General features: G+C 39.9%; 2 protein-coding genes across 2 annotated transcripts; one reads left to right on the plus strand and one right to left on the minus strand.

Annotated features, from left to right (window-relative positions):
- Positions 1–275: 275 nt before the first annotated feature.
- Positions 276–7,504, minus strand: LOC109041097 (uncharacterized). The gene is made up of 3 exons (XM_019057307.2): positions 7,243–7,504; positions 3,605–3,838; positions 276–646 (listed from the first exon to the last, which is right to left on the minus strand). Exons 1-3 carry the CDS (start codon positions 7,258–7,260, stop codon positions 338–340), a joined length of 561 nt encoding a protein of 186 aa, XP_018912852.2. The 5' UTR covers positions 7,261–7,504; the 3' UTR covers positions 276–337.
- A 1,044-nt stretch (positions 7,505–8,548) lies between these two features.
- LOC109040695 (uncharacterized) lies at positions 8,549–16,758 on the plus strand. Its single transcript, XM_019056738.2, has 2 exons — positions 8,549–8,934; positions 14,331–16,758. The coding sequence occupies exons 1-2, from the start codon at positions 8,926–8,928 to the stop codon at positions 15,594–15,596; spliced, it is 1,275 nt and encodes a 424-aa protein (XP_018912283.2). The 5' UTR covers positions 8,549–8,925; the 3' UTR covers positions 15,597–16,758.
- Positions 16,759–25,865: the final 9,107 nt, after the last annotated feature.

A 25,865-nucleotide genomic window follows, 5' to 3' on the forward strand; every position in this document is an offset into this window, starting at 1 on the left:
GTTAGTATCTTCGTAAGGAGTTAGTTTCGGTAATTTTCGTTTTGCGCATCGTGTTTTACGTTAAATTCTGGATAAGAAACATGTATCAGATTGCTCAAAATTCGTACCTTATCTAGTGGCCCATTGGATCGCTCCATATTCCCTATCGCGATGTCTATCAATTTCAACAATCCGTCGCCTACCTGACATAAGGGCGTAACTACAATCTGCGATGAACCCTGGGCTCCATACAATTCAATGCTTTTCCGGGCTCATCTCAATGTGTAGTTACGCCCTTATGTCAGCCAACCGACGAATCAGCCTGCAGGGCAGCAATACATAACCGCAATCTTTAACGCTAGCTCTGCGAATACTGTTTGTAATAATTATTGTAATAATTGGCCAGTCTATTATAATAATTCGGATTGTAACGATCCTCCGACTTCTGGTAGGACGTTTGTGGATAGCAGTAACAGTTGCGAGGTTGTGCCGGATAGTTTGGAGCCGAGCTGGGCGAGGGATACGGGCCGTAGTAAATGCTGTTCGGTGGGCTGCCGGTTGCATACCATGTCGGGCGTGGGTTGGGATACACAACAGCGTAGCTTCTCCGCACGAGGTTGCTCTCCAGGGTGGAGTCTTTGCCTGGATTCACGTTTTCTAGCGAGACCTGGATGAAAGGAGATGTTGTTAAAAATATGCAAATTAAGATGCAATGAGGTTTATTTGGATTGCATTTTGCAAAAAGGAACCACTAGCATTGCAATGATGCTAAGATTGTGCAACTTCATCCTTTGCAATAAAATTGCGGAGATCGTGAAAGCCTCGTGCAGCCCACTTGCAAAGTGCCGGCGATTGCTGACTCCCTGCGATTTATACACTGATAAATATTTCAGAGATATTTATTTCCATCTTTAAGTTTACATGTGCTTTTCCCTCTTCTAATCAGCATGTGTGTTTCTTTTTTGTTTCTGGTGCATCCCTCGGAATTCTTGGATTCAAAAATCGACAATCTTCCTGGACAACGCAAATCGTCAATTAAAAAATAGGGATCGTTCAATTAAACGGGACACTTGATTCACTTAACTGAATCTTTATACTAACTGGAAACTCAAATTTACCACAAATCGTACTCAACCAAAAACCTGATCGAACCCTGCTAACCAAAACTTTACTTAACCGGTGTTCTTACCCACCGGAAACTCAAATCAATCGATCAATCGTCCGGCCGCATTTTACTTAACCGGAAATCGACAACCGTAAACTCTGCTCGACCGGAAACGTGCTCCAATCGAAAACTTGACCCAACTGGAAATTCGATCCAACCTGAAATCTGACCCATCCCAAAATTCCAATTCACTGGAGCCGTAATCTATCCGTAGGTATATGACGTGACCGGAAATTAACACAACTGGAAACTGTTTCTTACCGGTAACGTGTCCCTGTCGAAAATTTGACTCGACTGAAAATTTGATTCGATCGGAAATCTGTCCGACCGGAATCCGAAATTTCACTTGACCGGAAATCGAAAATCTTAATTTCTACTCGACCGGAAATGTGCCCCAATCGAAAACTTGACTCAACTGGAAATCGACCCGACCCAAAATTTGGTTGTTCTCGGATGGAGAATAACCAATTTCAATACCAATATATCATTGATTTTCCTAAAAAATCGCAAAAATTCGATATGAGCGATTGATATATCGACTTGTTAACGTTCAAAATCGATTCTACAAGAAAAAATACGTAGGTGTCTGTGTACTACAGTCATATTAGGTGCATTTAGTCATCCATGAATCAAAAATGAACAATTTCAATCTCAAAAAATCGTTGATTTTCCGTAAAGAATCTTAAAATATCGATATAACGATCGATATATCAACTCGTCAATATTAAAACTCGATTTTGCGTGTAAAAATACGTAGGAACCGGTGTGTATAAAATGTGTAAACAACGATAACAACCCCGTAGACACATCAATTCAACAAGAAAATAGCGAAAAATAAGACCGGAGTTTGACCCCTTTGCCCCAACCATAACTCGAAAACGGTTCCTATACTCATCTTGAAATTTTTTCCTGAGTTTTCTGTTACTGTAAGATTCCACTTAAACCTTGGTTCGTTGGTGGAATCGAATACCGAAAATGGGGCAAAATTTTTGGAGGCTCTTTCAAACTCACTTTTTGATGCTTAAAATTTGGAATTTGAGAGCGATTTTTTCTTGCAATGTGCATCAAGACTAGTTTTACATGGAATCATTAATATCATTAATTCTTCACTCGGTGAATCAAGGTGTCTGATTGGTTAGAACGATCATTTTCATCTCAAAGCAATCGTTCAACACTTTATTCCAATTCTGCTGATCTATCGCTCATCCATCGGATAGAATCACAAATAGTTTGATCATAGATGAGCGATAGATGAGATTTGCAGATCTATAGCCGGGAGCTATGAAAGTAAATAATCAGCCTGCAGCCCGCTGTACTGCTTGCTGATCATTGAAATCGGAAGAAGAAGCGATCGACGAAGGGAAAAAAGAACGATCCCATTGGTCAAAATGGACGAGTATTACAGAGTAAGGAGACAATTTTGAACTAAGTTTAGGGTCTTTCTTGGGTTGTCGTTAGTCAGTCGATTACTTACTTTCTTCGTTCATGATGACACCCGCTCTCACCAATAGGATCTCTCAGTGTTCCGTTTAAGGGGCTTGGAGGACAAGGCGCACAAAGGCAGTTTTTGCTATGTTAAGAAATACGTGTTTTAAGGTTCGAAAATCCATGTATCCTAACGGCGGAAAGAAATCCCAAACTAACTTTTATATGATTAAAATTGGGAATTTGGGAGCGATTTTTTCTTAGAATATAAATTAAAACTAGTTGTACGTGAGGTACACGGACTTGAGTCCACTTTTTTTACGTCCACAGACTTTTCGTCCACAATTTTTACGTCCACAGTTCTAAAGCCCACACTATTGTCGAGTCCACTAAGTTAAGTCCACAAATTTAAAGTCCACTAAAATCAAATTCAAGCGTCATATTTTAGTCCGGGTGTAAAATTATATTGACAATACCGAAATGAGAAAATTAAGGGATAATTAGGTGTTGTCATCGTAACTCATATTTTAAATGCAATGTTAATTTCTTCTTTTGATTCATCTTTTCAAATTGTCTGTGATAAATACTTCGTTTCATTTCTATCCTTGAAATTTCCGGTATAAAATATGCCTTAGAGGCACATTCTTTTTTTTAATGAAATTGATTACTTCATTTTAAAAACATTTACATTTTTAAAACGTGGTAAATATTTGTAAAACCTTTTCCAAGCAATGGCATCGATATGAATCTCAATGAGCCGTAGTTGTGGTGAAGAAATACGTGTTTTAAGGTTCGAAAATACATGTATCCTAACGGCGGAAAGAAATGTCAAACTGACTTTATTATGATTAAAATTGGGAATTTGGGAGCGATTTTTTCACGCAACGTGCATCAAGACTAGTTTCACATGGAATCATTAAGAGCCCAATTTTTCAAAAACTGCACTTGTGCGCTTTTTCCTCCAAGCCCCTCAAGTGTAGTATGCCACGTGAAATCTCACGTTTTTAGGTTTCATGAAATTTTGACTCATCTTACCACGGCTGGCTGGGAGTTGGTGTGCTGGTTTCCGTGGTGGCTGTGGTGATGGGCACCGTGGTGGTGGTGGGTGGGATGTTGGAAGTACGGTCGGAAAATGACGTTTTCGGCCGTTTTCATGATTTCCTCGCCGGAGTTTTCCACCGGATTCTCCATGACGTCAGACGGGATCGCGTCGTTCGAGGTGTCGGAGGCGAAGCAGGTGAGTATCGACAGCGAGGAAATGGTGATTACCTGTCCAGGTGCAAAAACAGAAAGATTCGCATTAGACCAGGCGCCAGCGGGCCGATTATTGAAATTGATAGACAAAGCTGTAGACAAAGGAGACAAAAGAGATATGGAGAGATCTTATTGGCGGAAGCGGATGGTTGCAATGGACAAAGGAGGTAGGTCATAGACTTACTAACGGCAACCCACGAGAGACCCGACAGTTAGTCTATCATTTTCTCCCTTTGTCTATAGGAACCACCCATTTCAACCAATAGGATCGCTCCATACTCCCTATGTCTTCTTTGTCTATAGCTTTGTCCATCACTTTCAATAATCAGTCCGCTGGTAGCTAAAAATGAGGCTACCTGGAATTTTGGGTACACAGCGATTTTTTCGGCATACTGTATGGTTTTTTGGGTCGCTGAATCCGAATCGGAAGTTTCCTACCGCGTATCTGGTGAACATTTTCCAGCATTTTGAAAAAATGGCCTAAAAAGGCCTTTTTTGCGGTTTTTTTATATAGCGGCTACGCATGAGAAAAAGTCCCGGATTTAGTTAAAGTTTTGAATAGCTGACATAGTTTGGAAGAAAATGGTGTATACATATGCTAGGTTTGCTTGAAAATTGAGGAAGATACAGCATCGTGAACATCGCACCCATTCACGTTTTCGCGGCGCACCCGTCAACGCGCGATCCGGCTCGCCGCGGTCAGCCAAGTTCCCAAGCGTTCCAAAGTTCCGAGATCCGAGGCACCTCAATTTTTCAGCAAACCTAGCATATTTAATATACCATTTTCTTCCAAATTATGTCAGCTATTCAAAACATTAACTAAATCTGGGACTTTTTCTCATGCGTGGCCGCTATATAAAAAAAAACCGCAAAAAAGGCCTTTTCAGGCCATATTTTCAAAATGGCGGAAAATGCTCACCAGATGCGCGGTAGGAAACTTCAGATTCGGATTCAGCGACCCAAAAAACATAAAGTAAGCCAAAAAAATCGCTGTGTACCCAAAATTCCAGGTAGACTTACCAGGCGCCTGGACTACATTCAAAGTCGTTCCTTAAACAGCGTCTTTCCTTCGCAGCCCCCGTAATATTTTTTGCAATTTTATTACGGCATTGGCAACATTGTTTTTTCCCCCAGCGAAACCTACAGGGTGTCTACTAAAACAGGCTGGCCAAAAATCAGTGCTCATACAGTACGTTTTCAGTACATTCTCAAGAATTTCAGTACCTACTTAACAGAAAAGTTAACTGTTAACAGAAAAGTTGACTCAGTTTCGTACTGGTGCGCATTAGAGTTCTAAAAATTTATTTTTGATTCTAATTTCAATTTTTGGTATTTCTTGGCTTTGTTTCCCCGCGAAATGGTGTGGACCCAGCACCATTTCTCCACCTTGTTACATACAGTTTCGGGCCACTTCTTAGTGTTTAATTTTTTCACTTAACAGAAAAGTTCATTCCTTTTTAGTACCTCCATTTAACGAAACTCGAAAAATTTCAAAAATTTGAATTTCTCGCTCAAATTGCGACAAAAATTACAAACAACTAAACAAATTCCGAACCTCTTTGTGGAATTCTCGCACTATTTCAGTACTTCCAGACCACCCTTAAAAAATCAGTACTATTTCCAGACTTTCCGGAAATTACGGACTTGTAGACACCCTGACCGATGGAAATGTATCGATTCTTGGAGAGGCCAGGGTGCTCCGGCAAATCGATTATTCGACATAGGTTTAAATGGAGGAAAACTGGCGTTGCAAAATTGCTAGATTCGCCTCTAGGGAGGTTCAAAAAATTAATATTGTTGTAAAATTACCATTTATGGAATTGGTAATTTTACCAAGAAAAAACTGGGATCAAATAGAACCCTGAATTCTTGGTAATTTTACCCTTTGCTAAGTGAATACACCGAGATTTTTTTCTCAGTGTAGAGAAGAGTTTGCATTTGACTCTGGAAATATCCTATGGTGGTTACGCGGCGTGGGTGACTTGTTTTGCAAGGAGTGTTATCGAAATTGGTGTGATTTAACTGGAAGCCAGTGATTAGAACTTGAAAGTAGAGGCGAATGGCCAAAAATAAGTGGTTGCTATTGACAGTAGACCTTCGTGGGTCATTCCCTCGTCGGACGCAAGGTTGAGACTCAACTTGAACTTGATCGCTCACGAGGACCCAAGCAAGACGAGCGCACTTCAAACCAGTGTTGCCAACGAGAATTCCTCATGCATTATGATTATAGTCAACGACAAATTGGAATCTGCGGTCGGATTTAGTATTGGGGAATTTTGTAGAAATTTAAAAACGCGCCTACCCAGAAAACAGCTGAGCGCTTTTGCGATACGAACGTGTTAGAGCTTTCCCGCTTGTTTTTATTTTTAGTTTTGTATATTTAACACATTGAAGTGTCGTAAAGGTTTAATTACTTGGAGTAAAAGTTTTTTAAAAAAAACTTAGACTCGCAGTGTTTAAAATCTAGGAGAGAAATACGGTGTCTATAAATAGCCCAAAAAACTCGGAGTAATATGAATGCGAAGTGAAGTTGGGACCATATGAGCGTATGGCACTCCGCAAAAAGAGAACATACCGCTTCGCTTTTATATCACTCGGTGTTTTTGGGCGCTACAAGACTATGGCACAGAATTTCGCTCCAAAATTTTTGAAAGTGCACTAGAGAATAGAGGTCCCCTAAAAGTTCGATTTAAAAAATTAAAACTCAGGAAAAGCTACACTAAAAATAGAGTACCACGGTCATTACAAATTAGGCTATGCATCTTGAAAAACTTGTAAAACTTCAACTTCCTCTGCAAATAGTGATCGTGGTTTAAAGTGACACGGACTGGGTGAAATTGATGTCCAAGTAAACTATTTTTTGTTGGAATCTAAAAACTTTTTTACGTTCTTTGTCGTCACGAACCTGCATGTCGTCAGGGAAATACTGAAAAAACTCATGGTTAAAATTGCCATTTCGGTGCCCCAGGAACTCTTCACTGAGAAAAAACTACGGCCTATAAACCAATTAGTGGAACACCACTAATAGTAGTGAAGGTAACACATAATAATAGCACATATACCTTAGTGATGGTAAAGATACCTTAGTTTGGTACGAGAAACCTTAGTATGATTCACAGACCGAGAATCATGAGTTAATAATTTTCGATTACTAGTGGTGTTCTATAACCACTAACTGGTTTATAAAACCATACATTTTTCTCCGTGTTGATTAATTAATTGTTGTTGTAGCAAAAAAAAAAGAAAGATACTTTTAATACTACGTTAGTAAAATATCCCTAAATGTCACGAGTACGATGCTGTTGGTTAAGAATGTAATACTACTTGAGGGTGCGTACGGCATTAAACTATTATGGGAACTTTTACAATAATTTTTTCTCACTTTAAATTACATCGGCCATATTTTTCAATGGACTCACCGTGAAGAAGATTTCCATTGTAATTATTGCGCCACAAATTGAGACAGCTTTTCACTTGATGCATTTAATGCGCGTCTTTCGAACTTTCCGTGCGTTCAAGTTCAAAGTCGAACTACGAGTGACTCAGTTTTTTTTAAAAATAAAACGCGGGGACGCATTCAGTGGAAAAAACCTGCCGTTCAGGAGTCAGACGGGGCCTAGAAAATCGAATTTTTGCGTGGAATTCGTGAAACAGGTGACATTTACAGGCTCTGTCAACTGCGCCGTTTGGTCTCATTCCTCGAATGCGCCGAACTTGTTAATTGGAACGGTCAACTGTTTGCACTTACAGCGTCGATTCTATTTTCGGTTCCTGTCGATGTAAGATGTGCCTCAGCGCAGCGCAGTTCCGAGTACTTCATGCACCTGTTAAAAGTAGATACACGATTTGTGTGTCAAATCGTTACCCCCACGAAGAAACGTGACTAATTTTTTTATGTTCTGATACATGTTTCTTCACCAAAATTTCACGTAAAACACGATGCGCACAACAAAATTACCGAATGTCAACCCCTTACCAAGATATTTAATGATTCTTGATCGTCAATTCAAACCACCCGCTCATGAAAACTCAATGCTCTGCGTGATTCACATAGCGCGCTAAACGTTGTCATAACAGTCTCTGCGATATAAAAATCTGGCAACCTCAATCTTGACGCTTTGGCTCAGCTATAGCAAATTACTTATAGTTTAAAAAACACATGGTGGGAAATGAACATTGCTCGATTGAGAAGCTTGCTGAAACCGTTGTAGTGCGCGATTTGATTCACGTAGAGCTTTGAGTTTCTTGTGAGCAGGCAGTTCACTAACCATTCCTCGTAACCGATGTGAAATAAAAATGTTAATATCTCCGTTAGGAGTTGCTTCCAGTAATTTTCGTTGCGCGAATCGTGCTCTACGTTAAATTCTGGTTACGATACTTGTATCAGAATGCTTAAATTCGTACCTTGTCTAGTGGTCCATTGCGAAATTTCCCCTCGCACATTATACTTTTACTGAGAGAATTTTCGGCACTTCTGACTGATTTTTCTTCTGATCTCATGCTAAAATCCGGAAAATTTTGGACGAAAACTGCACAGGGACATGCTTGTATAACATTAAGTTGTTCGAGTCAATTCTGAAATCTTGGTTGGAGTAACTCCAACCTCGAGGTTAGAATTTCAGTCTTGGTGAGCAAAAAACCAAGTACGTATCAGTATTGGTATTGCTGAATTGCTCCTTTCCTCAAAGATCCACTTGGTATCCCTAGTTAATAATCACGATGATTTTGTCCGATGTTTCGATGAAACGTTCAATCCTTCCACCAAAAGGAAGCAGCTTGATGTGCAAATTCGACATTGGTCGAAGGATGAGTCGTAGTTTAAATGGAGGAAATCCGGGGTTGCTAAATTTCTGGATCCGCCTCTGAGAGTCCCGCGTATGGAACGAGACGGTCGAGCCGCTTCCGATCGATCGTCAATATTTTGGCGAAAAAAGAGCGTGAAATTCGCGCCGATTCACCGCGCATATGTCGAGAAAAAAACAATCATATCTGTAATCAATTATTCGCGGACGATTAGCACCCTGAAATCTGATTCGATGGTCAGTCATTGAAGAGTGTCCTTTGGATCACCACTAGTTCAGTGTTAGGCACCAGTATAGATTATGGCTCAGGTAATTCAAATTCAGATTAAAGTTTTGTTTTGTTCGATTTCAAGCAGCAGCCCGAATTATTGAATACTGATAGACCAAGGCTATAGACCACAGACGACAAAAGGGATTTGGAGGGATCCTATTGGTGGAAACGGATGGTTTGCAATGGACAAAGGAGGTAGGTAATGGACTAACTAACGGCAACCCACGAGAGACCCGACAGTTAGACTATCATTTTTTGCTCTTTATCTATGGGAACCACCCGTTTCAACCAATAGGATCGCTCTATACTCCCTATGTCCTCTTTGTCTATAGCTTTGTCCATCAATTTCAATAATCAGTCCGCAGGTCACTTATTCCGAAAGTGCCGAAGGAATGATAATAGATCCTTAGGGCGAGAGCACAATTCCTGTAAATTGCACGTGATCACCGAAACAAAAATGAAGTTGATTAAACATCCTAGATGTGAAAAAAGTGTGCGAGAACTTATAAAATGCTGCTCAGTTTTGTACATCTTCGCTGCTAACGTAACTGCTGTAGCGGATAATTCGGCACTTTATAAGTTTTTTGACATTTCTTGACTTTTTTGACATCCAGAATTTTTAATCAACTTCACTTTCTTTCCGGTGATGTGGAACTAATAAAACGCATCGACCTACGTTTTCAAAGCCGTCTGTTGACAGCACATTTGTGGGAAATGTGGTTTTCCTCTTCTGATCAGAGGATCATTTTCGAAGCCTTTTGATGAATTGGATGACTTTGATATTTGCACAACTTCACAAGCGATAATTGAAAAGATGACAATTTTGTGGGAGGGACGGGGGAAGGCTCACTAAAAGCTTAAAGTATAATGAGAAAGTGCTTAAACATCAGGGCCTATTTTCATATAGTTGCAAGGTTTACTTCGAAACGAATTGTGTTCAATATTTCACTGAAAACTTAAGTTTTTGCTCAGAACTTCCTCTCAAAAAGAAAATTTCATGGAAATATAGGTTTGGAACTAACTACTAGACTCATCTGCACTGAGAGATCATTATAAAGAGCTTGGTTAACTTCTAGAATCTAAAAACGCGGACGATCTTTCTTTTAATGATTATCTTCCGATCCGTTGTACACTCGTGCTTGTTTCTTCTTGTTCATTACTCACAATATAACTCAGCTGTCCTCACATCCTTCTTTGATCCATTTAATAATTGAACCACATTTTGCAATTTCAAACTCATTCATAGAAGGACCTACCTGCGCAGGGAAACTAATGGCATATACGCTGTTTCTGAATTGAGCCAAAAATGTAGTTCCTAATTGCGAAATGAAGTTCAATTGACTGTCCCACGGCGTATTTAATATTACCACGCATGACGAATCCAAGATTAGATGCGCAGATTTTTCAGCTAGCTCTCATATTTTCCTTCAGCTCGGGGTCCCATCATCATTTCTCGGACCGAAGGAGTGGAAAAGCACGCCAAATATTAATTTATCTCCTCCGAGAGAACCGGTTCCTTTTCAGCGGTAGGCTTAAATTTCTCCATTCTTTTGGCCGCTTTGTGATCTTGTTTATGATCTACGGTTGATAATTTTCCCGAAGACTTTAATATCACTCCGGGCCATAATCCCGTCAGAAATTTTACAGGCTTCTCCGGAGTATACGATGGGGCGAGGGAATTTGTATTCTACCGTTCTACGGCAAAACGTCGTAAGAGCGTTGGGACGTTGCCAAATTTTTCCTCATGAAACACTTAATCTCATAAAAATGATTGATTTTTTAAAATATTTTCAGAAATAATGGGCCTGATAGATAAAAAAAAGGTACGGATTTAAGCATTATGATCTATGTTCCTGTTCCCTCTTCAAAATTTTTCGCTAAAAATTATAAAACTGACAAGAATTACTGAAATTAACTCCTAACAAGATAATATCACGTTTAAATTTAACATTGGTAGATGTCCTCTTTTAAAAGTTTGCAACATTGTTTTATTCCCATTTAAACCTATATAAATGTATCGATTCTCGGAGGGCCAACCGCTCCGACCGGAATCGATTATTCAACACATATTAAAACTAAGAGAAACCAATGTTCTCAACTTGCTGGGTCCGCCCTTAAGCATTCGTTACAAAACAAATTTGAATTTCCTGCTCATTAGAAAAGAAGAGCCTACTAGAATAATCAGGATCATATTGCACATATATTTGTCTTAAGAAGCCTACTCTGTGCTGTTAAAAGCGTAAGCAATATGCGATACCTGAGTTGAAGCATCACGATTGGATTGCGGTTGTCATAATTTTATACCGTAGAGGTAACACAAACGTTTAGTATGCGATTAAACTAAATTAGATTAGGGGTTTTCCATGAAGTAAGTTTACATTTAGGCATCGGAAAACGTTAATATCTTGAATAGGATATACTTCCAATCATTTGAGTTGTTAAAAATGTGTTCTGCATTGCATTTTTATGGAAAAAAAAACATGTAACGTAATGCTTAAATTTGCACCATGTCTAGTAATCCATTGAAAGTAAAATCCTTTGAAAAATAGAGGGGAAAAATTTAAAAAAGAACAGAAATTCATTATTAGGATAAATTTGGCAACGGTTGAGTTTTTTTACGGTTTTTTTCCTTGCACGACACTCTTTCTGTTTGATTACAACCGAGAGCAGCATTGCAAAGTTTCGCTGGTGAGTAGAATCAATGCTATTATCTTATGAACGGATGAGATGATGTATTTGCACAAACCGAAAACAATGTCGCGTAGGGAGAAAAACCAAGGAACATAATTTTATGCTGAAGATGTTCCATTATACCGCCAAAGATTGTTTTTGATCTCATGAAATCGAGACCGTTTTGAATTTTCATCGGATGGATTCTGGAGATTTTTCACGTTTTCGCTGCTTTTAAAGGGCGACACTAAATGGAAGCTCATTTATCGTGCGAATCAAGTGTCAAAACAGAGATGAAGATACATACCATGCCAATCATCTTCCACCAAAGCCTAATAATATTAGACTACGAAAATACCTCAACTAGGATTAAGCCGATAAAAATGCAAGCTCAGTATTTTTCCTATCTGCTTTTCAATGATGGACGATTTACTTCCGATGATCATATGTAAATGGCAATCAGGAAAAAAAGAATGACACCCGCTTGAAATAAAATGAATTAGAGTCAAATGATTAGCTAATTTTTTAAAAAAATAAAAACATTCAATAACAAAAACAGACAAAAGGAATTGGTAAATCAAAAATAAAAAACCCATGATTTTTACTATTAGTGTCGGCATTTGAAAGAGCGACTGGAATTTTCGGTGAACGTTAATAAGTGCATATACAGAGGATTTTCACTACAGAGGTAAGCGATGGATAAAAAAAGGACACACATGTCAGTTTGATTAGTAATGTGACCCAGTGGCGTGGCGTGAATTACGATGTATCGATTGTTATGCCATTTAAACCTATGGAAAAGGATCGATAAATAGGGTGTTCGCAGCCAACACCTTAGATTCTTTACCATAGGTTTAAATGGCTTAGCAATCGATGTATCGCAATTCACGCCACGCCACTGATGTGACAGCTGGCGAATGATCTGCAGTGAAGTGGTTAAAAATAATTTAAAAAAACACACAAATCCTATGCACATCAGTGGCGTGGCGTGAATTGCGATATATCGATTGTTATGCCATTTAAACCTATGAAAAAGGATCGATAAACAGGGTGTTCGCAGCGAACACCTTAATAATCGATTCTTTACCATAGGTTTAAATGGCATAAAAATCGATGTATCGCAATTCACGCCACGCCACTGATGCACATGATTCAATTTGATTCATCAGGGCACATGATGAGGGCACACTATTCAGTAGGACCATTTGCTTTTCTCGGCTAATTGGAGACCAATACGTTGAAAATCAAATATATGGAAATAAATACCACTATTTCAACTCTTAAAAATCCTTATTACCGAGTCAAATGTAGGAGAATCATTGGTCTTGACTTCGGGTGAACTTAATATGAAATCTCTGTCTTCCTATCCTAGCGTTGAAGTCTTTTTCGTGGGAGGGATCGCAAGCGATTAAAGATTAAACTACCCAGTCAAATGTAGGAGAATCATTGGTCTTAACTCCAGATGTAATATGAAATCTCTGTCTTCCTATCCTAGCGTTGAAGTCTTTTTCGTGGGAAGGATCGCAAGCGATTAAAGATTAAACTACCCAGTCAAATGTAGGAGAATCATTGGTCTTAACTCCGGATGTAATATGAAATCTCTGTCTTCCTATCCTAGCGTTGAAGTCTTTTTCGAAGGAAGGATCGCAAGCGATTAAAGTCTTTAATATAAAGATTGAATTTTTGATGATTGAATCTTTCAGTATACACTATGGAGAACAGAATCTTAGGGTTTTTACGAAAATTTAACTTTGCTGCTGTTTTTCTTATTTACTCCTCCCCCCCCCCCCCCCGTTTTTTCCTGGTTCACTTTCTATCATTGTCACTGGCTACTGCTACAAATACAGACTAATCTAAGCAAAATGAAAAAAAAAAGCGAAAATTCAATGAGTAAAGTTTCTTAGTTTCATTTTAAAGGCTAAAAAAAATCAAAACACCAAAAAGGCAGTATGTTCCGAGCTGTTATCGGCTCAATTTCAGCTACAAAAAACTAATTATCCTCTTTTCGTTATTTGCAGCTGAAAATGAGCCGGAAATTGCTCGAAACGTTCTTCATTTAAATAGTGTTTTCACGTTATCAGCCTTTTTTACCCCTTTTTATACTTACTTTCTATTGCACTCCAGGATAACACTATAGTTAAAACTTGTAAACTCGCTACCACTTGGTGCTGTTTTTCTCTTATTTTTCTATGGAGTTCCTAAAACATTTTTTAGTGCAGATCATAGATAAAAAATTTACGAAGTAGCTCGAGACAATGGTTACAGGAGAACGAAGAAGGGCGAATAACGGGAACAAGAAAACATTTCTTGGATCTCGGCCACCAACATGTCCTCATCTTCCAGCCAAAGTATCACAAGCGCCGTGCGACGTTTAAAAATTTTCTCCACCATTTTATTTTTTCACGCAAAAATTGTTGGTTGAATCTGTTGGAAAATTTCACTGAATTTTATCGGCAGCACAAAGAAAATTCAGTGAGATTTTCGGACAGCTTTTTTGGACAATTTCTCTGTAAAAAAATGAAGTGACGGCGGAAATGTTCAAACGTCACATGGCGCTTGTGATACTTTGGCCGCGGGAGGTGACGATCGGGATTTTAAATATTTAATTTATTTTTCCGTCTGAAAATGACTCAGTTCTGAGTCGAAACGTCTCAGGTTTTTAGAGTTGTATCTCTTAGCCTTGTGCCCCGTTCTCCCCCTTGTTCTGTCCCCTGTAAAACATTTCCTTGCCATTGTAAAATAATAATTATTCTCTCTGTTTCAGTTATCAGTATCGCAGATGCTTGGTTGGCTGTTCCTAGTCTCCATGTACCCGTCTTCAACACCCGGCAAAGTCCCACCCACGAGCGCGGAAATGCGGCAGTTTTCCAGCCCCACAACGGACTGCGCAGGCGCGGATAGCTGCAGCGAATCTTCTTCGGAAGAGGACGAATGCATCGGACCGGACTGCGTCATCAGTGACGTCATCGGAACGCGAAGGAAACGCTCTGACGTCACACTGGCTCCCGGAAGCCCCGAAGACACAACCATCTGGGACGTCATCACAACCCGAAAAAAACGCTCCGACGCCACATTGGTACCCAAGAAGACCGATGACACCCTCAGCAGTGACGTCATCAGCACGCGAAAGAAACGTTCTGAAGTCATATTGATAGAGATTTCTAGCCCGACGGCACACTGCGATGACGCAGACAGTTGCAGTGAATCATCTTCGGAGGAAGACGAATGCATCGAAGATTGCGTCATCAGTGACGCCATCAACACCCGAAAAAAACGCTCTGCCGTTGCACAGGTCCCCCAGCGAACCACAAGTGACGTCATCGGCACTCAAAAGATACCCTCTGACGTCGGATTGGTGCCCGGGCAAGCCGAGGGCATCCTACTCGGTCACATCGTCGGCGCCCGAAGGAGACGCTCCGACGACGCACAAACTCCCGGAGATAATCTCATTAGTGACGTCATCAGCACCCGGAAGAAACGTTCTGACGTCACGTTGGTGCCCGGAAAAACCGGCGACGCGACATGCGCGGACGGAAGCTGCGCTAAAACCGGTTACGGCGTCATACTCGTGACGTGCGCCGGTGACAACTGCGGGGGCCCACCCCCCTGCGCTTCGGGCTCCTGCGGGGGGCCGCCCCCGTGCACCTCGGGCTCGTGCAAGCGCCACGCCCCGGGCCCACCCCCGGGCAAGTGCCCCGGGGACTATTGCGGGGGCCCGCCCGTGCACTGCGCCGGCGGGGCTTGCGGGAAAAGGTGCCCGGGGGGCCAGTGCAAGCGGCACCCGGGGCCCCCTCCGGGGGGCTGCCAAAGCGGGCGCTGCGGGCCCCCTCCCCCACCGTCCGACTGCTATGGGGATGATTGTGACTATGGGCCCCCGAGCTGCCCGGGGGGCCAGTGCAAGAGACACCCGGGGCCCTACCCTGGAGGGTGTCCCGGGGGGAAGTGCGGAGGGGGCTACGGACCGGGCGGGTGTCCCCCCGGGAAGTGTGGGGGGTACGGGGGGTGTCATGGTGGTGGCTGCGGAAAATAAGTGCGAATACTTTTTTTGAGATCATACACACTGAAGAAAAAGATGGTGTATTTTACCGTACTCAGACACGGTGATACGAGTATAGAATTGACCATATCATGGTAAATACCACCAGGGTTCTAGTAAATACTACCATAATTCTGGTTATTTTCACTAAAAAGTATCACTGTATAAAAAGTCAAGTAGACTAGTAGTAGATGTTACCATACGTTTTCTTCAGGGCAGCGATATGAGAGGGGGATTATGAATATAATTAGGATACTCGTGCAAATATTTCGATGTTGGTTTAATGTGATTTTAGACAGGAAAATTTTTCTCGTTATCATTTGGGGAACCTCCATTTTCCTTGATAAAAGCTAATTTAGATTGCAAAATTTTTATGCCATGATAACGTATCTTATGAATTGGGTGACTGTTCTAGGGAACTCATCTTCACCAAAAATGACTTGAGCATAACAGCGGTTGTTTTTTTAAACCGTTTTAGGCGTTAATAATTCGTGAAGGTATCCAGGTATCCTGGTATCCTGATTTTGAAAGTTTGCAAAAGTTGTCGAAAGACGTCCACCACTGAAAAATTCATTGAAGCAAATGTTAGTAATTAGTTATCGTACATTTCTTTTTCGAACATGGGTTGAAAAAATAGTTTAAGTGTATTTGATGAAGCGTACTTGCATGGCACGTTGAATTGAAGAATTGAGTGTCGAAGGGATGAAAGTAAATGCTTGTGTATAAAAAAAAAAAAAAAAAAAAAAAAAAAAAAAAAAACTGCGGATTCACTGAGACAGCTGCATTTATAGGATGCAGGTAATCTGAAATTGGCGGAAATAAGAGAGGGAAAGTTACATATATTATTCTTTTCAAAGTACGCTTTTTTACAACATTCCAGTTTAAAGTTTTGAGTCTGGCTGAGTTAATTTTGTGTGCATACTGAAGTAGTGCACGAAACACTATTACTTTTAAGATGCTATTTATAGTTGTACCTTAATTTATAAAGAGTTATAATTTTATATACATTAACAGTTCCTTTGCGTTTCGTTCGCAATTATCCTGTATAGACAAAAATGGCTTACAGAATTTATTTGAGCGCAAGAAGATTTTTGTTCCTCTGTGATAAAAATTGTGATTGAAGTCTATATCATTGACTGATTTTAATAAAAAAAGAAGAAGAAAAATATGCATTGTTCTTTCTATTTATTCCAACTTTGTAAAAAAAGAAACCAAGTTATTCAACGGATACCTTCGGCTAGGTTAGAGCTGGATTCAGCATTGCGTATTTGAATGAAAGAATGGAGCCATGGCTTTCGAGAGTATATTGCGTTGAAAGACTTTCAACTTGAAAGTTCTTGATTACTTCAACAATAAGATTACCTTTCCTCGGAAAAAATCCTACATCACTGTCAAATGTCAAGCTATGCTTATGAAAGTTGGGATGTTAACACTTGAGCATATGTCTGATGCAAAAGCAATGAAAGTCTCTGAAAAACGATGTCACCGTCATTTACACCGTTTTTTAACCTGTAAGCTCGAAAATTGAAATTATTAATAACTTTAACTACTAGTTTTCATATCGTAGACATAGGTGCATTTAGTCCATGAGTAACGAGGAAAAAAGGGTGTTCATACTATAGACTTGACTTTATATACGGCGAACTTATGATTTTCTTCTGCATTTTCAACTCTATCCCTTCAGCCTTTTTTGGGGTGACCAACTCAATTACGGATAACTTTTGAGAAAGTTCTTGCACTAATTGATTCCTCATCAAGAAGAAAGGCTAAAGTTGACACGATTTTAAAATCTTAAATACATACTTTTTGTACTAAAAATCCAATGGAGCATATCTTACGTGCTGGGAGTCGCTGTGCTGTCAGCGACGAGCTGAAGAACGAGCGCTCTGACGAATCGTTCAAGTACGTTAAAACCAGAAAAAGACGACAAACCCAGAGTTTCCTGTGCGTTTTCCTGTACTGCTGTGCGAATGAAAAATGAAAAATGCCGTATGAACATCAGCGAGTTGCCAGGTTCCTTCCGATGAAATGTTTATTTTTGATGGAAAGTTTAAATATTCTGCCTTGGAATGTTTAGGCTCTTTAGGTGATAAAGCGAACAAAATTATCTGAAAAATTGGAGGAAAATTACTCATAAGTTTGCAAAGAAATATCAGTCTTATCTATGGGAATTTGGCAAAGCCTGAAGGTTCATATAGCATGATTTCGTACATTGGAAAAGAAAAGCACATTGGATCTAGAGTCCAGACTCTTAAAAACATCGACAAGAAAAAATACTCTTGATTCAATCAGATCTAAGCTTAAATCAAGAAACCAAGCCTCTTAATTTGAGCGGATTTTCTTTTGGTTTAAGCAAAAATCTGATTGAACCAAGAGTATTTTTTCTAGTCGATGTTTTCAAGAGTGTGGACTCTAGATCCGAAGTGTTTTTTTTACCAATGCACAGTGAAATTTATCGGGCAGTATCATTCGAATCCTAATGAGACAGGCTGGTTTGGCGTATGAGCATGTGAGAACCTCTTGGAGCTATGGAAGCACGTAAAATTAGTAAGTGTACCATAAAAAAGTAAAAAAATTCAAGATAATTCGAACTTCCGTTTTCACATATGTATTGTGTAGTTTTCTGAAGACAATTGAAGTCTGGACTCTAGATCCAATGTGTTTTTTTTCCCAGTGTAGCATCGCAGTATGCGGCTCTGGGCTAGGTCACGTTTCTCCCTGAAATAACTGAAACGAGACGAAGCAGTGAGGCGTTTGTGAAAAAAAAAAAAAAAAAAAAAAAAAAAAAAAAAAAAAACCACGCTCTTCGTCAACAACGAGGCAAATGCCGACAGAAAATACATTTGTGTGCAGTTTAGCGCGATGGTGTCAACTAGGATTGGTCTGCATGATAAATTATCATTATCGTCCAGTGAATCCTTAATTGCCATCGCATGAGATGATCCGGATGAAGAAGATTGCACCTGGGGAAACTTAGCGTTTTAGTTATTTATTGCCAGGATTTTCCCATTCAAGTAGCGCGCTCTGCTCCGGAAAAATAGTTCGAGTTCAACAGGGAGGAATCAAGTCGTGTAGGTGAAGTCGTTCGTTACACAGCTCCATAATTTCCATCGGAAGGCTCCGCATGATTTACACCGTGATTATGAAGACCTTCACCACGATAGCACAAAAAAGACAGTTTTTACGAACTTCCAGAAAAATTCAACAGTTTAGCTTTGGATATGGATCTTCACACGGGATTATAAGGATTTTTTCAGTTGTTAAAAAAAAAAAAAAAAAAAAAAAAAAAAACTTTTTCATGATGCTACGCTAGAAGCCTCCTTTAGCGAGATCTGCCTCAGTTATCATATGAATCCGCCCTCACTGGAAAAAATAAGATCAGTCGAAACGGCAACTTTCTACGTTGAGTATTAATCAAGATATCGTCCTTTGAAAAGTCGGGCTTTTGATGTCATCCACCGCGTTAGCGACACCTTAGGTTTCTTCCACCTTGCTTTCATCCGTTCTTCACGTTGAGTAAACGGTGCTAATGTGTGTCTCCCTGACTGATAAAACCAAGGTGGAAGAAACCAAAGGTGTCAGTACCGCGGTGGATGACGTCATAAACCGAATTTTTTAACGTAGAAAGTTGCAGTTCGGACAGATATTATTATTTGATCTACAAGAGTCAAACATCAAAACGCGATTCTGAAACCAGCGCAACTGAGTATTGGCAGATTGCTATTTATTTGTGTTATTGAATGAAGAAATGTAAAAATTCAGAAGTAAAGAAACAATATAGAAACCACAGATTATTGAGATTTCAATTCAAAGAAAAGTTTTATTCTCCCTGAATACATGGCGTCAGCCTGGGCACTAGTGATTGCGTGTTGTGAAATTAGTGACCTTCGCTACGTTTGGAATAGCGGAAGGTATCGCTGTAATTGAAGGCGCTCCAGCCGAGGTAAAATCAGTGACCTCAGTTGGGTTTGGGTAGGTCACGCAACTAAACTAACTTCTTGGCAAAGCGGAAGGTATCGCCGTAATCTGAAGGCGCTCCAAGTCGAGATCGTGCTTTCGAAGTTCTTTACATCTTCATCAATGAAAACTTTATATTTCAACGCGAATTATTGCAATTTAACAAGCTAAAACGCAATCTGCTTACAAACCGCCTGCGATCGACCGCTTGCGATTGGTTCCATCGAAGGGAACAAAATGGCACAAAAAATACATTGAAAATGAGTCGCAGCTAGTTTTTAACTTATTGAGCAGCGTATTTTCTCCCGGCGAAAATATTTTATCTAATTGTAAATATATTCAGCGTACGAAAATTTGAGTTTGTTTTTTGCGTTGAGTCTCGTGGACGTAAGAATGTTCTAACTCGATTAACTTTCATAGCTCATATCCGTTGATCGCGTTTCATTGAACGCTGTCCGTGCGTATGGTTTCTGAAAAAAACATATATATTTGTAATATATACAGGGTGGCCCAGACCTACCGTACCAGGCCTTTTTTCCCGTTAATTTTGGTCGATTGAAGTCCAGGATCGCGGGGATGAATCCACTAAGATTTAAAGATGTAGAGATTATGACTAAGAAAGTAAAAGACTGATTCTGAAGTAAAGGAACAGATTATTTTTAATTTTCTCAAATATATTTGTTTTACTTCAAAGCGTAAGACTTACTTTCAATGTGTTTAAAATGCCGGAGTAGCGCTTCCGGGCGACTCGCCGCCACGTCGCATCAAAATTCAAATTAAGAGGTAGATTAGTTTAAGCCGGTCAACTTCTCTTTTTTACGTATCCTGATGTACTCTGAAGAAATAGAGCCAAACCAGCACTGCCTAGTACCTGTTTCTGTCGTGGCAGATCAGCAAAACGACACAGGAAATTTTCCAGTCAATAATGTTTCTACACTGGAAAAAAAAACACATTGGATCTAGAGTCCAGACTCTTGAAAACATTGACAAGAAAAAATACTCTTGATTCAATCGGATTTTTGCTTGAATCAAAAGGAAATCCGCTTAAATTAAGAGGCTTGGTTCTTGATTTAAGCTAGATTCTGATTGAATCAAGAGTACTTTTTCTTGTCGATGTTCTTAAGAGTCTGGACTCTAGATCCAATGTGTTTTTTTTTCCCCAGTGTAGTACACTATGCTCTTCCAAATCTTCCCCAAACTTTTCTTATGCAATTTTATTGTTAGGCAAAATGTTTCTACGGATCTGGGTGTTCCCTCGGAAATTTTAAAATCACCTAGTGCGACACACACACACACACCCAAAAAAATAAAAATACATCATCGACATAAAAAATTACGCGCTTTGAGGAAAAACGACCATATTTAATTTAAACAGAAAACACACGTCAATTGAAAAAACTAGTTCCTTTACTTTACATTCGGGCACTGGAACAAATTTTCAAACATTTGTTTGACAAAATTTTGTTTGAATCAAAAGAAAACAAAAACTTTGGGCCACGCGCCTCACCCCTTTTCAGTTCACTATAGACCGCATTCGATAGTGGTTCGTTTGGTTCAAAACAATAGAACGTAACCTCAAACAAAACTTTAAGGATATCAAATGGAAAAGAGAACATTCCTACACGGAAAAAAGAGGCCTGCTACCCGAGCGGACTAGTCCGTACCGGTTGCAGGAAAGTTCCTGTGAATATAGCGCTATAGAGGGTTACCGGGGTTGACGACTGTAATGGTACCTGTGAATTTGATGGTCACTATGCCGGAGTGGACAACCGCGAATGTCTCGCTAAGACGAACGCACTGTTCCTCCGCTGACCCAGAGAGGTCCGCTGTGAATACCGGAACTCCCGGTCGTTCATGCGGGCTTATTCGTTCGTTAGATCAGACCAAGACGAATTTTGTAGCAGAGCTAGACTGATGTAATCACAGTACCGAATTTCTTTTTCTTTCCCCTCCCCCCCTTCTCAGCCCTGCTGCTCCAGGGATCCTCAGGTTTTCCCTATGCATTAGACCAGTTATTATTCGTTGAGAAAGCTCTTGTTCCTATATAGGAATAAGAGTTTATTAGTTCTTCAGGTTCGCATCCGTTTTAGCAATTTCGTACTTCCCGTTCATGCGCAGTTCATGATGTAAGTCAGAAACCCAAAAAATTCCCGCAATCAAGATCTGGTGCTCCTGTATCAGTTTCTGTTTGATTTTGATAGTTTTTCCGAAAGATGAGAGTGTTTTAAAAGAGCTGTCAGGCGTCAAAGCTGTTCAAAAGCTCAAAGATGTGTGTGTTTATTAGTCATTGAACACCGTCATGAATTTTCTACCAATTTTCAAAATTCGTCACCCTTTAGTTACTTATTAACTAAATAAATAAATAAGCAAAGAATGGGGGGAAATAATTGTTTCATGTAACACATTTGCTTTGAAGTTAACGTGCATCACGCGTTTGTCGATGTCAGTATTTTCTCTCTTTGGATTTCAGCCTTTCAATAAATCAGTGGGACTTAATAGTTGCGTTACTAATGTCGTGAATGTGTAATGAAATGCCAGTATTCTTAAAAATTCAAATTGCGGATTTTATCATTGATTGATTTCTAAATGAGTGACCAAATAACAAATATACAAGCATTATAAAACCATCGATTCCATTAAAAATGAATGAATGCAAATAAAAATTGAATATTAGTTACATTAAATTCCTCACTGTTGTCTAGCTATGCGTAACTCAAATGGTAAATATTCTCGCGTTGTACTTGATATATGTATAAAGTAGGTGTGCACTTGTTTGCAGGTGTGATGGGGCAAAAACAATAAAGATCCAAGATACGAAAAATTGAATGATTCTGTGAAGCAAAATGTGAGAAATGAAATAAGAAAGATAAAAATGTGAGTAATAATGTATGAGTGACGAATTCTGAAAATCTAGAATATTCGAGGGCCTAAAATGGCCTAATAAACACACTCACCTTGACAACACACTTAATCCTTAACTGCCTACAGCTCTCGTAGAATCGTCTCAGATTTCTTCAAATACATCAACATTGTACACAAAAACAAAACAGAAAATAACACAGTGTTCACACAGATATTAATATTCCAACTGAAACTTGGAAAGCAGTTAAAACGGTCAGAACGGTTGGAAGTCAAACACCAATATGGCGCGCGGTGGTAAGTGGACAAAGACCACGCCAACGGTAATTAGTTGGCCGGACGGACATGCGGAAATGCGGACCAACGCGGGGTTGAACACTGATCCTTCTGTGCCGACGGGGGTCGATGCGTCCGGTATCCACGGGGTGGACTTTCCCCGTTCGTTGGCGCCGACCAGCCGCTCGTCATTACTGAAGTTACGGTATTCATCTCAGACCCGAACAGCCGGGTTCCACAGGCGACCTGAGTACGGGGTTGACAACCAGGAGTCACCTGGGTCTTTATCAGACAGTCGTTCCTCAAGCTCGTACCTCAAATTCACCGAGCAGGTCCGCTCACGTAGCGGACCACTTTTTTTCCGTGTAGCAATGACACTTTTCATCGCCATTTGATACTCGAAAGAATAAACATTCGATCACAAATGACCCGATACATTAGGTTTCTAAATTGACTTATGAGGGTATGTTTACGTGTTCACTGGTAAAAAAAACCTCTTGGACCAATGCCGCGGTGCATTGACTTAAGAGTGCAGTTTCTTGTCGCCGGATTTAGGAGTCTTGAACTCTTGTTTCAAGCGGATTTTGCATTGATTCAATTCAAAATCCGCTTGAAACAAGAGTCCAGACTCTTAAATCCGGCGACAAGAAACTGCACTCTTGAACCAAGAGGTTTTTTTTACCAGTGTTGAACCAATCGATATCGATACAATCTCACCTGTTTGATGTATCGAATACGATATATTGTGCATTGAATTTGGAAATTTCCCGTTTGACCGCGGCAATGTTAAAGAGGAATCACTTATCGTGATGTCCGGTTCCTAACCTCATCTCGCGGTCCACTCAGCGTGGATATAATCGAATGACGCAGGCACAAAATGAGCGTGCGCCGGTTACAAATCAAACAAATTGCCGGCTCATTCCTCGGGGAATCCCGGCTTGAGTCGCTCCAGGCACAGGTCGGAGGTCCATGCACTTGGATGCTGCGCGGTGCCGCCAACGCCTTCATCACGACTCGTTGCGGGTTCTCCGGTGAAAGAGCTTAGTTCAACTTCGAGATGAAAACTACCGTCCATATGACCTAATGCTTTCCAAGGCTCGTGAGAAAGTTGAGCTACGCTCTAGAGTTAGAGGCAACGAGTCGTGTCCAATAAAGCTGGATGCGCACGCGGAATCATCTCGCGATGGTGTGGTTCAATGAGCACTGAGACAAATTAGCATCAAACAATGTTGGAATACTAGATGACAATTAAATTAGTCAGCCGGTTGACTATTGAAATCGATAGACAAAGCTATAGACTAAGAAGACAATATAGGAGATGCGCCAAGAATCATCTTGCGATCAATGAGCACTGAGACATATTAGCATCAAACAATGTTTGAATGCTACAGTACAATGGAATTGATCAGCGAATTGATTATTGAAATTGATAGACAAAGCGATAGACTAAGAGGACAAAACTACTGGAGGAAATTAACGAAATTGAAACTAGTATAGAAGTTTTATCCGTCCTTAATCCTTAAGTACTCGGATTTTATCTAACACGATTTCTGGTCATTTATGAATGAGTCTTTTGGAAGATTGTGGGTATTTTGTACACTTTTAATTCACTAGGGCTTATTTATTTTCATTGAATTTTTTTGTTTGGTTTTGTTTTATTAATTTTCCTTGGTTATAATTTTGAGTTTAATTTATCTTTTTTTAGTTCTGACCCTCTTAAGATTTAAACTGTTTATACTCAGAATTTGAGTCCTAAAAATCCGAAATCGGCCCACCCTCCTCTCAAAAAATGAGTCCCTAAGGAGGGATACAGTACACTAGGGTGGGCGGATGTAGGATTTCTAGGGGTCAATTAGAAGGAAAATTTTCCCTACTTTTCAATTCCAGGTAACGCAATTGAGTCACAATTCTGTCGGTTCTGGTTCTAGAAATTGTTCGTAGATCCTCCGTATTTCTTATTGAAATGAAATTAGGTTAACCCCTGCCCCCTCTACACGTGCAGGATAGACACCCAATTGGACCAGTCATTGAAATTTATTGTCAAGAGATGCGGAAATTGCAACCGAACTGGTTTCGAGACCGAGTTCTCGGCTTCTACTCCCGAAAAGCATCTCTGCTCGTGGAGTTTGATCCTCTATTGACTCGCGATCAAGTGAGAATTTTGAATTTCAATGCTTCCTCGGGCGCCGGCCGCGTTTCCTGGTTAAATTTAAACTACAAAAAGGCTTCTCCGCAATAAGTGGAGGTGGTTCTTTCGTATGTCATGACTTATTCATTATTCTTTTTTTGGAAGTGCATCGACTGAGAGGGAATCAACGAATTCAATTTCCTCAAGTGAAACTTCTGCAACGTCCTGGGATTTCCGAGTTGAAAAATGTTTACCACGAGAAAAGCTGAAAATTTGAGTTGAACCAAAATTTGAGAAAAAACTCGATAGCATGGACGAGATTTTAGACGATTTTGAGAAAAATCAGCACTTCGCCACCAAAACTTTTAGCACTTTGTTTTATTGAAACATGGATACATATATCACGCCGCCTCAGCGCACTGGAGCGATCTGCGACTCCTAATCGTTATTGGAATCGATCCTCCCACAGATCATCTTGTTGAAAAATCATATTGACCATATTATTGAATTACACACTTTTGTTTTTCTGAAAAGGACAGAAAAAGTGCTATAATCCAGAAAAAAAATGGCACACGCCTCCTTGTGCGTAACAAAATCAGCTCCAGAAAAAAATTGGCACACGCCTCCTTGTGCGTAACAAAATCAGCTCCAGAAAAAAGTTGGCACACGCCTCCTTGTGCGTAACAAAATCAGCACTTTCGATAAAATCTCCTAACATTTAGGAGCCCTGCTTGAATAAAGTAAAATTCGATTACATCATATATTCAGAATTTTAGGGCCTTTAAAAACGTTTTATTATCACGTTACAGAATAATCCTGCTCTATAGGGCAATACAGGGCTCTATCCCCGAATTGACAGCTAGGGACGGTCAAAATCGCTACAACAAGTTCATTCCATTGAGTGAAGTGTTCACATCACAATACACTGGAAAAAAAAGAATCTTAAATTTGCCGCCAAGAAGTATTTCTTCTTAAATCAAGAATATTTCTGGTTAATATACGCTCCTTTCTTGCTTAACTCAAGCATTATTTTTCTTGTATCA

The sequence above is a fragment of the Bemisia tabaci genome, chromosome 9 (genome assembly GCF_918797505.1).
Source record: "Bemisia tabaci chromosome 9, PGI_BMITA_v3".
Lineage (NCBI taxonomy): Eukaryota > Metazoa > Arthropoda > Insecta > Hemiptera > Aleyrodidae > Bemisia > Bemisia tabaci.